The 16,010-nt window shown below is 35.7% G+C and overlaps 2 protein-coding genes across 3 annotated transcripts; both read right to left on the bottom strand.

The window, feature by feature from the left end:
* Nucleotides 1–1,536: 1,536 nt before the first annotated feature.
* LOC112515955 lies at nucleotides 1,537–9,466 on the bottom strand. Of its 2 annotated transcripts, none has more exons than XM_025122940.1 (14): nucleotides 9,220–9,466; nucleotides 8,104–8,248; nucleotides 7,412–7,479; nucleotides 7,244–7,297; nucleotides 7,074–7,157; nucleotides 6,890–6,975; nucleotides 6,442–6,522; nucleotides 5,273–5,403; nucleotides 4,972–5,013; nucleotides 4,168–4,244; nucleotides 3,999–4,089; nucleotides 3,836–3,917; nucleotides 2,479–2,551; nucleotides 1,537–1,859 (listed from the first exon to the last, which is right to left on the bottom strand). In XM_025122940.1, the coding sequence occupies exons 1-14, from the start codon at nucleotides 9,312–9,314 to the stop codon at nucleotides 1,691–1,693; spliced, it is 1,278 nt and encodes a 425-aa protein (XP_024978708.1). In that variant the 5' UTR covers nucleotides 9,315–9,466; the 3' UTR covers nucleotides 1,537–1,690. The 2 variants fall into 2 exon arrangements, with proteins under 2 accessions (XP_024978708.1, XP_024978709.1); XM_025122941.1 differs by having other exon boundaries at nucleotides 8,104–8,256; nucleotides 9,220–9,279.
* A 1,091-nt stretch (nucleotides 9,467–10,557) lies between these two features.
* Nucleotides 10,558–13,446, bottom strand: LOC112515625 (protein KINESIN LIGHT CHAIN-RELATED 2-like). Its single transcript, XM_025122530.1, has 3 exons — nucleotides 13,136–13,446; nucleotides 11,501–13,009; nucleotides 10,558–10,766 (listed from the first exon to the last, which is right to left on the bottom strand). The coding sequence occupies exons 1-3, from the start codon at nucleotides 13,444–13,446 to the stop codon at nucleotides 10,592–10,594; spliced, it is 1,995 nt and encodes a 664-aa protein (XP_024978298.1). The 3' UTR covers nucleotides 10,558–10,591.
* Nucleotides 13,447–16,010: the final 2,564 nt, after the last annotated feature.

The following is a 16,010-nucleotide window of genomic DNA, read 5'->3' on the forward strand; positions in this document are numbered from 1 at the left end:
AGATGTTTATCCTGTATTTGATTGTGTTTATCTGCAGTTAGTTACACGAACTCAGTTATGGGATGAAATCGGATAGGGATGAACGGGTTTAAGAGTTTTAAGAGTTTAAGAGTTTTTAAGAGTTTTAGTCAAATGCATTATAATATAGTATAGATTACCAAGAGAGGGGAGCTTCTTTGTTTTGATCGTTATTGGGTTTTTGTGAGATTATTTTTGGTTAAAGATTTGTATATAATAATATTTTAAAATATATTAAAAATATATGTTTTGTAATAATTAGAAGGTACGTACTTTCATTTTTATTTTAATGTTTAGTTTTTATTTTTTATTTTTATTGATATAAAATGATTTCACGTGATTTTGAGAAAGCAATAATGTTTTTATTTTTTAGTGAAATATAAATTTAAAGATAACATAAAAATTTTAAAAAATTCGACATTAGTATCAAATTAACTATTTAATAATTCTCGTTTTTTTGGTGTAACTTCTTTTATAAAAAAATTTACTACAATTTAATTTAGATTTAATAACAAAGTAATTTATTTTTGATTTAATAATAATTTATTATAAAGATAATAATTAAACACTTTGTTAGTATTTAATGATTATCTTAATTATATTTTAGATTTTCTAGATTTAAAATGAAAACTTTATTTTGTAGTTGATTATATTTATTTACAGTTAGTTACATGAATTCAAATATGAAACTTAATAAGTTGTATTTAAACAAAATTTACTTGTAATCTTGAATTTTAAGTTTTATGCATCAATAAGCGGTGCTTCATGTATAAAAAGATGGTTTTTAAGAGTTTTTTGTGAAATACTTTATAATATAGTATAGATTAATTAATAAAAATATAATTTAATTATTTATATTTTGTTTTTATAAATTATTTATAATAAATGGATTTCAGTTTCATTTCAAATCTACGAACCAAACACATCAAAATTTTGAAATCTTTTGAACGATAGTTGGTTTACATCAAATTACTCGTTTAGTAAGGCTACACATGAGGTTGGGTTAGTCTGTTTGAAATCCTTTGAATAACCCAACTACTGTTGTTTGAAAAATTTGAATCTGTTAAAAATCTCAAGTTCTCAACTAATTTGGTTGCGACATATGAGATGCGTTCTTGGAACATGTCTTAGCGTAAAAATGGCAAATCATCTCCACCTATCCTGATAACATGTGTCATTCTATTTGACCCGTTGCTTCAAGAGCACATTCACCTCCTTCGGTTTGGGTTGGATTCAAATGAATTTTGTCCAATGTCAACCTAATACTTACGGTTCCATGATTTTAGGCATCCAGTGGTTAATCTCGACAAAACTTGATTACCGGCAACTCCAACCGGCCCCCACACAAACCTGCCTCCAATGATGCAAGGGCATTTTTTGGCTCACTCTGAGGCTAATGAAGGGCCTGAAATCAAACCCGAACATGTCTTGTTTTTGGACAAAGTTATCCAATCCTTTTGTCAACTGAGTTACACGCTCCAGTTGGGTAAATTATTTCGGGTTTGTCGGGCTCCCTACTTAACGTTAAATACATAGATCACAATGGTAAATTAGTTGTTTAAACCTTTGAATTTATTTAGGCAATAAGGAAAAGAAAACAAAGAAATGAAGGCTAACAGTCCCAACTGCATTACAGTTTGTTTTTTCAGAAGAAAATAAAGAGAAGAGATGATCATAAGATTCTACCCAAGGGTCTGAGTTCCCTGGGGACACCATCAAAGTTGCCGGAGTTTACGTCCGATTGCAGCATCGGCCTCTTGCCAACTTTCCAATGGATTCCCTCCGCTAGATGTTCTTTGTTCGGTGTCAGCATCACAAAATTCGGATCTGCCCTCTCATAACTGTATTTTTCAATCTTATTTGAGTTGCTTGCTTCAAATATTACCAAACGATGAGAACTTTTTGGTCATTGGTGGGTACCCGCCCTAAACCCGGAGGGGGGGGGGGTCCTTGCTTTGGCGGGTAACAGGCCGGGGGCGGGCATTTGTTTTGATACCTGAAGCGGGGATGGCATTACCCGCCTCTGATCGGACCCCCATTAATTTTTTATTTTTTATCTTTAATACATGTATATAGTGCGTGTATAAATAAATAAATATGTATATGTTTATTATTAAATGACAAATATATTTTATTTTGAATATTGGTAATAAATGTAGTCACCATTCATTATAATTTTAATTTCAAAATATATTGTTTTTTACTAAACGGGTATCCCCAAACCCGCCCGGGATCCTCCCCTGCAGAAATGTCGAGGCGAGGACTTAAACGGGGGGCACCTGCTTTGTTCCCGTCCCTAGTCATTGGCCGTGCATACCCGTGTTATCGGGTAGAGCCGAACCTCCAAGTAGATTAAGGGTTCAAACCTCACCAATTTGGTGAAGTGTGTGTGAGTATTTACCATATATAAATATTATATACTCCAAAAAAGTTAGGAGATTTCATGAGATTAGCACAAACCTTGCTTCTCTGACATTGTCGACACGAAGACCAAACCCGAAGGATGTCTTTCCTATGCAACGGTCTCTTACAGCTGCTCAGTATCAAAATCAAATCATCATCATGTGTTTGTGATATTAAACATTTAAACCGCATGTTTCATATATCATTCATCACATAAGTTCTATTTTTCTAATGTGTTTGGAACACAGGACATGACAGAAAAACTTGTTGTGTGACAATAAACTTTGACAGGACAAGGATTGAGTGGACAAAAATCATGGAGACAGAGCAAGATTGGTAAATTACTAAACTACCCATGTCAAGCTACAACCCTATAACCTTCTACAGTTCTTTCACCCGCCTATCTCATTCTCGCTCATCCAGTCCTATACTATCCAGTAAATCCCATGCATGAGGTAGGTTCGGGGGTAGGATGAGAGACAGTTTTTCTGAAGACCCCAACTTGCAAAATAAAATCCAAGATACAGGTGAGAGAGTGTGTGTAAGGAAGCAAGGAGTACAGTTAACAGGAAAATGCATCAGAGGGACGTATGCGAGGGAAATAGATGAAACAAACACGGAAAAATACATCCACATTATATTGTAGCCAATTATTTTAGTAGCATGCAACTTATAATACTTCAAGCAAATAGAGATGCATAATAACTCTAGAAAGCTAATATGTAACATGAATCAAGTATGGTAGACTCATCTACTAATGGCATGAAGAGTCTACAAACATTTGAAACGATAACCATGAAGCTGAGAAGATGATTAATTGTTGGTGTAGCAAAACAAAATACTTGAAGGATAAAGAGCAATGTCGTATACTTTTAGGCTATGTTTGGAATAAGCTAGGTGTTAGCTGAAAAGCTCGTTGTTGGTTGAAAAGCTAGTTGTTAGCTTAGACTTGCAATGTTTGGTAAAAATTAGCTGATAAGCTAGATGAGAATGTAATGATTGAAAAAGACATGTTAAAAAAATTAAATAGAAAAATACAAGAGGCATAAATGGAAAAAAAGTGGGAAAAACCCCTCGTTAGCTTTTCAAAAGACTGGCTTACGACTAACTAAACGTGGCTTTTTCAATGAACTCAAAAAATAAGCTAGCTTATGGTTGCCAAACATGGCCTTAGTGTAGATACATCCTGCATTGAAGTTTCTTTTTGGGAGGGTGTCCTAGGCTATGCTGGACTAATTCCGACAAATTGTGACTGCAAGAAATCAGCCGTGATAAACACAATAGCCACAATTGTTGTGTACGCTTGGAATAGAACCCTGGGCATATGGGATATTCCACTACATCCCCTAGGGCCTCAACCACTACGCCACAACCCTTGTGGTTCCTACATTGAAGTTTGTGGCTAGCAAGTTACCTGAAACACTGAAACTGAATGAAGGTTTCCACCACGACTTAAAAGCCAAAGACACCGATGAACTAAGGGGCCCCAATTTTCCCTACAAGAGTCCAGAAAAGAATTTGTGAAAATTGGCATAGACCCACATATAGAACATAACATCAGAACCCAGACAGCTAACCTTCAGCATGACATTTTTATTTGCTTGCCAAGATGCAGCAACATTAAAGGTGGAATCTTGGATGTTGTTTGATGCCTTTTCTTCATCCATTCTGTTAACAGATCTAAGGATTCAGATTCCTTTTTAAAACCATTTGTGGATAGATTTCACACTGCACACTCTAAATTACCTTGTTAGCAACTCGAATCCGAAGTCTATGTAATTAGTAATGCCAATTACTTCATTCTCTTCAAATGGATTCTTCACCTACATAATTGCAATAAACAGCTTACAGCAGTGTCAACTTTTTTTGGATAAAGATAAAATTAAGTAATTTTGGGATAGCAATATCAACTTCTTGACTGGAGTTGTGGATAAAAGAAACCAGCAGGAGTTTGATTAGCTAAGACTTCAGACTTGTTGATTATGATTGTGCTTATAAGGAAGTTAACTTGACTAGCAACAAAAGGTCTAAACTTCAGCTGAATGCTACCAATATATATTAGTTCCTTGATTCCAAAATGGAAAATAAAAATCAATTGTTCTCTGAATGAACAATCTATTGTCTTCTCATGCTTATATACCAATTTTATCATGTCATTCCTGTGAGAATATGTGGGACCCCATTAGATTACTCTCCAAAAGAACCCTTAAGGAGAGAGGGGGGTTCCAACAGATATTGAAGAGAAAGTGTCAAAGTCTAGCCGATGTTGGAATCTAGCATGCCCCCTACAAGGCTAGACGGGCAAAAATAGTCCCCCCGAGTGTCGAGAGGGCATAAATTGTCCCAGAGTGGCAGACATTTGCTCGATACTATATGAGAATATGTGGGACCATTAGATTACTCCCCCCTTGAGGAGAGAAGGAATGTTCCAACATATATTGAAGAGAAAGTGTCAAAGTCCATCCGATGTGCAAGTCTAACAATTCCTGCCCCATTCATGAAGACACAGAATCATGCACGTGCACACACACTAAGAGAAAGAGAGTGTACCCTTCGTTGGACCACCACATGCTGGTAGAAAGAGGCTATGAACTGCAGTTGAGGTGTTAAAAAGAAAAATAAGTACTTGAGTTTTGTTGGCCAAAAAATAAATGAGCACATGAGTGGGAGAGACTACTCAGATGAGCAAAGGAGTATCCATGCCCAGACCCTGATGTTATAAGAGGGATGATTACAGAAAACATAAAAAATAAACAATGGCAGATGAAGAGGTGAAACAAAAAAGAAAAAGTAGAATAGTAAAAAGGGATAATGATAATGATAATGCAAGAAACAATAAACAGTGGGAAACCTGGGATTTCTGCTTGAATTCAAGACCAAAATTAAATGATGGACTCAATGGGCTGCCTGATCCAAGTCCATAGCCTATGGCACAATTCCAATTCTTCAAATTTTTATATTTTGCACCGTCCTTCTTTTCAACTATTCAAGCACAATAACCACAAGAACATAAGTTTTTTCAGTAAAAGAAGTGACAGGAGGCAACAATGTTTTTTGAGGCATGCTTTCAGGAGGATGGACAGAAATTTGATGAATTAGACCATACTACATAAGTGGTAACAGTGTTTTATTTATTAATATGCTATTTTTCCTGAGCATGGCAATGAGACTAAAACCTTTAACATTTTACAGTGGGAACCAGCCCATCAAGTTACTTATCATGTAAGAGTTATGTTTGATTGGTTTCCATTAAGTCATGTATGGATAAAGTTGTCTGTGTGGATTAATCAGTCTGTATAGATTGAGATTTTTTGTTTTGGAGAGTTTTTTCATAGATGGAAGGAGCGTGTTTATTAATTGGGAGGGGCAAGTTTGGAAAAGAAAAACTTGGCTTTCTGCATAAAGCTCCCCCTAGAAGCTTACTGAATAAGGCACTTTCTATATCATTAAGCCACTATCAAACTGTCATGTATAATTGACTGAGTATGTTGCGAGTCTCATTAAGCTGCTAACAAACAGACCCTTACACACTTCAATATTAATCAATAAGTTTAGATGCTATTGTAGATACCAAAAAAACTGCATTTTTCACCAGCGTAGTGTTCCAAAACTTGCAACCTGTTGCATGATTATCGAATGTGAAACAGTGAAAGTAGGTCCAGAATTGAAACAAATGTGGAGGTATCCATCAAAGATTTGAGTGATGCTGACAAACAAATCTGGTAACATCATATTATAAGCTGTATGCTAAAAGACGGTTGCCAAAGGCCTAGATGAAACAAGTATGAAGTATCTGAAACATATATCTAGGCATTCAAGAAGTAGCAATTGCACCTCATAGCAAGCTTAACCAGATACTCAAGCCAATAGATGTAGGGGAAATTAAGCCCCATAGAGGCCAAAACTGCATTCCATACCAAATGCATATTTCTTCAAAAGAGCAAGGAGTTTAGCACCCTGGGGCTTGGGCAATGGGCAAGAAATGGTGTTATAAAAAAAATGCAAGGGTAAGAATCTTACATTGAGGATCATATTGCACCCCAGCAGTTAACCTTCGTATCTTGCTCACCAGCCACGCAGATTTCGGGAAGTCATCTCCCACTGCATTCAGGAAATAGCATTATAAAAAAAAAATATCAGGCTTAAACATTATGCATGTTCCACATGGTAGTCTTACAAATATTTTTTTCCATGGTAGTAGAATTCAGAGTTATCAACTACATTGAAACAACCAGGTTGCGATTTTGTTACATTAGTATTGGATAGAGAGGGAAAAGAAATAGAAAAGAAAATTACATAATACTTTTGCTGTATTATATTGGTTGTCGAATTTAAGTCATGACAATTATACAAATTATCGTAGCAAAGGGATAACAAAATCTTAGAAACTAGAACTAGTGAAACTGAAAGGAACAAAAATGTAATTGAAAACAGATCAGTTCTTTAACATGCAATGCACATCACGTACATGAATATGGCAAAAGTGTGGCTCCAAATGACAAGTTTGATGAGCCATATCTCAAACCCATTATACCATAGTCTTCTGAAGATACTCTGCATGAGAGAGGAGCTTTGTGAGTGAATATAAAGCCATAGATAAAAACGGAAAAGGAGTTAAAACATGTGATTTTGCTCGGAAGTGATGAATAAACCTATTCTTTTGAAGCACCGGGAAAATGCCAAATGCTCCAAAACCATATTTTGGGTAGTATGCACATGCTCTCATGAGTAAAATCCTGGAGATATAAGCATGTAACAGCATAAAGGAAGACAACGAGGAAATTAGAACTTACTCTTGTTGGAAGAGAAAATTGCTACTTACGGATCAATACTGGATACATAAAGATCTGTGAATGTGTGAGGATCATCAGCATCACTGTGAAGAACACAAAAGATTTATTTTGATAAGAATGCCAAAAGAAGTGAATGGCAACCTGCAATCTCTGGAAGAAGAAATCAGTAGAAATATTAAGGATATCTCTTTGAATACCTTTGCCAACGAAATAGTGCATTACCAACAATTGTCTCCTCAGGCTTGTTATCAAGAGGACCTGAAACCTGTATGGCCGCTAAGGAACTTTTCATTCTTGTTTTTGGTATTAAAAAGTTGACTCAACTCAGAATTGAACATAAGTTAATATACGTAAATAAATAAATATACGATAAGAATGTTTGCATAGATTGAACAATATCATATTCATATGAACAAAAGTGAACAGGAACAAATGAAGTGTGCCAAGAGCTGAAAATATAAAATAAGCAACTGTTGGTTTTTCAGGTTATGCAAGACATGCAAAAATATTAAGATACGCATCATCAACAGAGAAACATGACCATATAAGTCGATACGTCTCTACATTAAAAATATAAAAGGAAGTTCTTCATTTCATGCAAAGTCCAAATTTTCATCAAGAAATAATGGATAAAGACAGATGGTGTACATAAGCTAGGCCTATAGAATGAAAATCAGCTTATGGAAAACCAATATCGTCTGATTTTTCTAATTTACTACAATCCTTTCCACAAAGGATATTTTTGAATGTAAAGTTATATGTAATCTCTTGGTAATTGCATTTGTAAGTTCAAAGATAATTAGAAAAAGGAGTAAGAATGTGTGCTCTAAGTAGGATAATAGCAAACAGCCACATATGCATGTAAGTAATGAAAAACTTTGATGGATACAGTTGCTATTAGATCTACATGACGATCATCAATTGGCTTCAACAAAAATATTGTACTAAAATGATTTGCTGCATCAAAATAATCTTCAAAAAGGCTTCTTAAGGCGAGCTTCCCGAATAACAAATTATATGATGATTCCAACATCCTGCATCACTTCAAAATGAATTGATTATAATCAAAACCAAGTATCTAGTTGATATTCTAGTAAAAGTAGAAGCTTCTTGGAAACCTCTACAACAACAAAAGCAAAGAAGATGAACAACAAAAGGGTTCGACTTATTTGGATACAATAAGGAGTTGAAGCATATACCACGGAGAAGAACAAACAACCCAATCAATTATTACAGGGAAGAATGCTTGTAATGGCATCCTGACCACAAACCCTTGGCTTATATACCTCATATGTGAGACTAGATCACATATAGGATACCGAGCAGATCAACATCGTATCCTCTAGATGCATACATTATCATAAAAAAGAACTCTACATGGTAGAGCATATGAAAATGAATAACTTACAACTCTAGCAACTCCTTATTTGATTATTTTTCTTAAGTTATAGCTAGATTGTGATAAGTGAAAGATTGCAACGATATTTAACAGTGCTCCAAAAAACCAAATGGAAAAATATAAAAGGTTTCTAACAACTAATTATGAAGATCCACGCTCACCTTCCAAAGATTAAGTTCCACCTTCATTAAATAAATGACTGTATGTTACTACTACCATTAAGCAAACATGACAGTGATTGCAATGAATAATTCTTCAGACCTTCGAGTTTTTTAAATCAAATTAACAGACAACAAATATCGTAATTGAACCAAATCACTTGCTCTAAAAGAATCGAATCTAAGGATTAAGATTTCTAACAACTCATTACGAAGATCAATACCTCACCTTCCGAAGAAGAACTTCCACTTTCTTTAGACAACGATTATAGTTACATAACATAAAAATGCATCATTCAAAACACATAAAAACGATTCCAATTTCAAATGAAATCAGTCACAGGAAGTTCGAACACTTCTGGAATCAAATTAACACACCCCAATTCCACAAAAATCCTGAATGAAGATCGTAATTGAACGGACTGAAGGGAGAAAACATAGAGAAGACCTGGTACGAGCAGCAAGAGGCGGGAAATCGAAGAGCGGCGGAACCAACACCATAGGCGGTGGAGGTTCTTTAGCTGACGACAATAAACCACCCATCTTCACACACTAATCTCGCTTTCTCTCCACACAAATGCTTCTACCGACTCTGAAAACATTTTCTCTGAACTGATTGATTGATTGATCAAAGAAAGTATGGAGTTTGTTGGGCAGCCATGAACTTCTGAACCCTCGCCCGGGCATTTCTCATTTAACTGAACGACTCTTTCTGTTAGTGACGTGGCACAATCTTATAGGGTCTTCAATGCTTACGTGTCCTCTTTGCAAAAAATTTGGGCTCCAGTTGGGCCGATGACCATTTCTAGGTAGTCGGGTTTGGATTCGGATTAAGCTTTTTAAGTTTCTACGTACTGTTTGGTTGGTTTTCAACATGGATAAACATGTTTTGTGTGTAATAATTTGTCTCTATAAATTAAGAAAGTTTAAAGTTTATAGGGTTTCTTATGGATAAATAAGTATGTCTTTTAATTAAGAGGATGTTTACTTAAATGTTTATCCGGTAAGTGCTTAATTATAGGAGTCTAACACTATAATTTATTTAATGAGTAAGATTTTAATACATTAAAACGTATTGAATGCAATAATTTACCGGGTAAGCGCTTACCTGGGTAAGAGTCGTAATCTTCACTTACCGGGTAAGACTCTCTATCCTTCTCATCGCTCTTATCCGGTAAGATTCTTGACCCTTGTCATGTTCATCCGATAAGAAAATTTATTCGGTAAACCCTTACCAAGTAAGCGTTTAGTAAACGGCCCCTAAGAATGACAAGTTTTGAAAAAACTTAGTTTTTCGCATAAAACTCTCCCTTAGGAGGATACTGAATAAACCCCTTTTTGTATCATAAAAACCACTACCAAACAATCATGTATATTTGACCTAATAAGTTGTGATTTCCATTAAACTCATTAAACTACTAACTAACAAGCAGGCCCTAAACTACTTCCTTATTTATTAATTTTTTTTTTCAAAATAAGTATTTTTATTTTTATTTTAGCTCATCACAAAATCAGTGTTCATTTAAAAAAAAATGATTACTTTCTTATTCTACCCTTAATTATAAGATAGAAAAATTAATTACTCCTACTGTTATAAGGGATAAAATTGTCATTTAGTTTGTTAAAAGTGTAATAATTATATTTTTCTAAAATTGTATACCTTTTTCATGTGTTCAATTAAAAAGATGAATTATCATATACTGCTACGTTAAATGCCCATAAATAATTAATGGCATTTTTTATACATCATTTGTTCCAGGTTATACATTACTTTTCGATTAAAAAAAACATATGTACATACATACATTTCTAAATATTGATTAACCATCAAGAAGGAATTCCAGGGACCGGGATCCCTTGCTCCGGTCCCTGCCGGATTCCTTCAACAACTCCGCTAGCCACCGCTTTTCATTGTCAACATCCGGATTCGCCGTTCCAAGCTTCTCCTCTCTCATCTCGACAACATACTCCAGTATTTCAATCGCATCGTCCCATCTGCACAACAGATTTATCACACAATTAGCAACCATAAACTAATTTATTATTTGAGCTACTTGAAAAAACTCAAGTGTTTCAATAAGCTCCATGTTATTTTATTTTCCAATAATGCCCCTTATGTTTTCCTATGGCTCCCACGATCCCAAATTAAGTGTTCATATAACTATTTTGGTTTGTACCAAAATAAGTGTCTACATTCAAAAGTAAGTTTTCAATTTCCTATTATACCCTCAATTATGAAATGGGGATTTTTGTTTTCTCTTTTATCAAGGGTAAAAGTGTCCATTAGTTTATTTAAAAAGGGTAACAATTGTTCCAAAAATCATGTCATTTTCATTGTAGACACTTATTTTGGACAGAGGGAGTACTTTCTAACATGTGATTTACATTGTTATCTAGCTTGTTAGCACTCACTATGTCCAAAAATAAACGTTCACATTTCTATTTTAATTTGTCCCAAAATAAGTATCCACTTTCAAAGTGTCTACTCTTCAAATTCTGCCCTTAATTATGAAATCCCTCTCTTACTATTTTTAAGGGTAAAATTGTAATTTAATGAATAAAAAAATGTAATAGTTACATGTTTCTAAAAATGTGTTTTTTTTCATTGTCCGCATTTATTTTGTGATGGAGCCAAGGAGGAAGTAGTTTTTACTGACCATGACTAGTTTATCGGCTAATAATTAGTTTGCCATAACAAAAATCGAACGATTAGATAAACGGTCGAGTACCTGCCCATCGCATCATAAGTACCAGCAAGATTCCTATAAACCCCGAGTGTATCGGGATGTTGAGGCCCGTATTCCGTCTCAAAAATACCTCTAGCTTCTTCGAAAAGATCTGCAGCTTCATCAATCGCCCCGATCTGAACGCACGTCAATCCCATTTGGTTCAAGACAATACCGAAAAGAGCGGTTTTTTTCTCTCCGGCAGCCCGGAACTTCGAGATTGCGATTTTGAAGTAGTCGTACGACTCAAAATACCGACCCGTCATGTAACATAGAACCCCGATCTGAGCCTCAACTCCGGCCACGGTGGTCAGTAGACCCGGGCCCTTCCCGTAAGCCTTGAGCGCTTTCTTAAGTAAGTCAAGCGCTTGGTCTAATTCGTTCATCGATTCATAAATCGCCGAAACTTCAATAAGCCCATCCGCGATTTCATCGTTCTGGTTCCCTGGAATCGGCTTAACATAAATCCGTTTAGCATTTTTGCAGTACGATTCCGATTCACGAAACTTCCCGATCTTGTTGTACAGATCCGCCAAACGGACGAAAACTGAAGCCGACGACGGGTGATTCTCGCCTTTCGTCGTCTTGAAAACATTGAATGCTTTCAAATATGTAAAAATAGCTTCGTCGTATCTAGCCAACGATAGATATGCATCGCCGATACACACATCGACCGCGGCCACATCAGAATCGTGCCCGTTTGCCGACATCGCCATTCGAGCCAATACATAATGCTCGATGGCAGTTTCGTAATCGCCCTGCGAATCACAAATTAATCCCATAAGTCTCCTATCGGCCGCTTCTTCTAACGAAGCACTCGTTCCGTTTTTTCCGTGGATTATCAATGCTAATCGACACAGTTTTTTTGCCTCATCGAACTGCATTGCTTGAACGTGAGCTTCGGCTACATACCGACAAGTTTTCCCGAATCGAGCATCGTATTCACCCAGAACGTGTTTTTGGATCTCCAAACCCGCCGTATAACAGAGAATCGAGTTTTCGATACGGCCTTGCATTGCGTACGTATCGCCCAATTGCATGCATCCCGCAAATTTAGCCAATGAATGCTTTTGGCCTTCATTCATGTTCGTGATCTCGATTGATCGCTCGACAACTGGAATCGCTTCATCGTACTCCCCTAAAATGCAATATAACGCTGCTACGATATGCAAACACATGATATATTCCAAATCGGGTTTTTCTGATTGGCAACTTTCGAATGATTTCATCGCTCTTTCAGCCAATTCGAGCGCCTTATTCGGATCGGTCCCTGCCGACAACAATTCCCTCGATTGTTTCAGTAAATACGGCCCAAGATATTTCGGATCTTCATTCCTTTGCTCTCCTCCTGAATTCGAAGTCTTTTCATTTTTCTTCAGATTCGACTTTAACCCGGTTTTCTTGATGATAAGAGGTTTATCGTGGATCGATTTGCTCTTTGGACTTGGCTTCGGGATTTTTCCGGGAGAAGAAGATCTAGCGGGTGAAGAAGATCTAGCGGGAGAAGAAGATCTAGCGGGCGAAGACGGATTCGGTTTCTTTTTCTTCGGTATAGTAACATCAGACTCTGATACTTCTTTCTCACCACCCTTTGCAACGGTTTCTTGCTTAAAATCGCCTTCGGGAGGATCATGGAACTCTTCTGTTTCTTTCTCATCGGCCGTTGAAACGGGTTCTTTTCTAAGACTATCTTTTGAGAAACTCCCTCTGGCAAGATAACGTAGCTCGGAGTCGATTCTTGATTCCTGACCGTAGGATAAGAAGCTGAATCTTGATGGGGATCGATCGGAGCTCTCCATTTCATATATATTGTGACACAGCTGATCAATGGAGTTGCAGGAAGTTTTACTGTTGACGGTTAAATCGATTGAATCGGTCTCGCGAGTCTGTGTGCTCAACGGGCTTCTTGGTGACATTTGAGCGAAAGGTTCTTTGTCGGGTTTACCCATAAGTTCGAAAATTTTCACTACTTAGAGTGTTTCGAACTCGGATTCATGAATCTACAAAGACAAAAATTGGAGACAAATCAAATAAAAACCACTCAAATTAGTCTGAATTACTCAATAAGTTTCAAGCATGAGATGACACCGTGTGGTTTCAAATATGAAACAACACTGTACATCTCACATGTATTGTTTCATATGTGAAACAATACACGTAAACTGGTTTAAATGGTTTTTACCATTTTTATGATTTTCATATGATCTTTTTCCCTTCCGAAAATATTACAACGATTATGAACTCATTCGTTCAGTCGATTTCAAACAAAATTAAAGAGTCGTTTTGATGGGGATATGAACATGAACACCTCTCGTTAGCCTCAGCAGCTCGATCATCTCTAAAATGCCTCCTTAGATATTGTTTCCAGGGACGGGTTCCAATTAGGCCCGATCTGGGTTACTAGTAATCAACCCTTTTTTTCCCCTCAAATTAGGAGCTGTTTACCAAACGCCTATCGAGGTAAGCGCTTACCAAGTCATGTTACCTCATCAGATGAATATGGTAATGACGAAGAATCTTACCCGGTAAGAACGAGATAAGGACCAAAAGTCTTACCCGGTAGGTGAAAGCGACTAACTCTTACGGGTAAATTGTTGCATACGATGTCATTTTGGTGGACTAAAATCTTATCCAGTAAGTAAATAATAGCGTTAAATTTTACCCGTAAGCACCTACCGGATAAGTGTTTGATAAATGAAACCTTCCTAAGTAATCACAGAAAAAAAAAGCATTTCATGTTCATGGATAATGAAGCTAATTTCATGGCGATTTCCTCATTTTGATCAAATAATTCTAATTCTATATCTATTCCCCAGAATTCATGCACAGAAATTTCAGAAAATAAAATGGATTTTCAAAAGAATTTGAACACCCATCAATTTACATTTGGAATCAAAACCTACACACAGATTATCCGAAACGATCTTCAGTTTCTGATAAGAGGATCGAAATTCAATGACATTCATCAATGGATTAACGCAATAAACCACAAAACTGAAAAATCCAGAAGGCATTTAACACCTAATTTGTCGAAATTAAGGAACAGTTACCACTCGTCCCAAATTTTTATCCGAAAACAAACTTCAATCGCTGATAAAAAAACATGGAACCGCAAGCACATTCATCGATAAACAACTGCTAGAAATCAGAAAACTAAGAAAATATCAAGGATTAGCACCTAATTCTTCGAAATGTAAGAGCAGTTACGATTCATATCTTATGAAAACAGAGGGCTCGTACTTGAATTCGATGTATGAAGAAATCAGAAGGCGATACGTAAAGGAATTCAAAACGAGGCAAAGGAATTGATCACGTACCCTAATAATCAAGCGAAAGGAAGAATCTGAATCCAATCTCTTCTGTACGCAAGTTTCCTGTAATGGCGGAATCTGTGTAGAACCCTTGTTGCTGTATGTGAAGATATTTGAAATTGAGGATGAAGATGATGATAATGGCGGAATTTGTGTAGAACCCTTGTTGACGTGTGTGGAAAAAACAATGAGGGATGGGAAGGTATTTGAAATTGAGGATGAAGGTGATGATAATGGCGGAAATTGGAGGATTCAAATGGCATAAATTTCATCAAACATGGAGGGTTTTTGTAAGAAATTGGAAGTGTAAATATGAAATAATGTGATTAAGGGAAAATGGAGGTAGGGAGGGATAGTGGAGGAGAGAGAGTGGGCGGTGGATGTTAGAAGGCAGAGGAAGGGGAGTTATCTGCCATCAACACCGTCCCGCCATGCCAACCGCACGCTCACTTTTGTTTCAATATAGTTTTTGGCCGTTTTTACTTAAAATTAAAAATAAAAATAATAAAAAAGTTTAGCATTTTTAATATAGATAAATTGTATGAAAAAATAACGTAATTTAAATTTGATTTTTATTTTGGGTAATATACTTTCAAAACTTTTTATTTTGGTACATAAGATGTACAATTTTAAACATTTAAGTACCCGGTTAAACATGTTGAAGTATTAACCGATTAGATTAAGATGTCCATATCAGCAAATAATAATGAGTTGGATATTATACCACATCACTCGCCGCATCAACATGGTAACCGATTAATGCTTTAACTTGTTACACCGGTACTTAAATGTTTAAAACTTTACATCATAGGTACCAAAATGAAAGTTTTGAAAATATGTTAACCAAAATAGGAATCAAGTTAATGTACGCTACTTTTTTATGCAATTTGTCATTTCAATATCTATACTATATTATAAAGCATTTGACAAAAACTCTTAAAAATCATTTTTTATGCACGAAGTACTGTTTAATGATACATATTACTTAAAATGTAAGACTACAAGTAAATTGTACATAAATACAACTTATTAGAGCTTCATATTTGAATTCAAGCAAAAAAATTGTTAAAATGTCGTTTTTCTCTATTTTAGTATAATTAAAATCTCTAAAAATAGTACATCTAACAACAACTACTCTATTTTAACAGTTTTATCATTAACTATATTATTAAAAAAATTAATACATTTAATAAAATATTATT

This window comes from Cynara cardunculus (assembly GCF_001531365.2).
Source record: "Cynara cardunculus var. scolymus isolate 2C chromosome LG 7, CcrdV1, whole genome shotgun sequence".
Taxonomy (NCBI): Eukaryota; Viridiplantae; Streptophyta; class Magnoliopsida; order Asterales; family Asteraceae; genus Cynara; species Cynara cardunculus.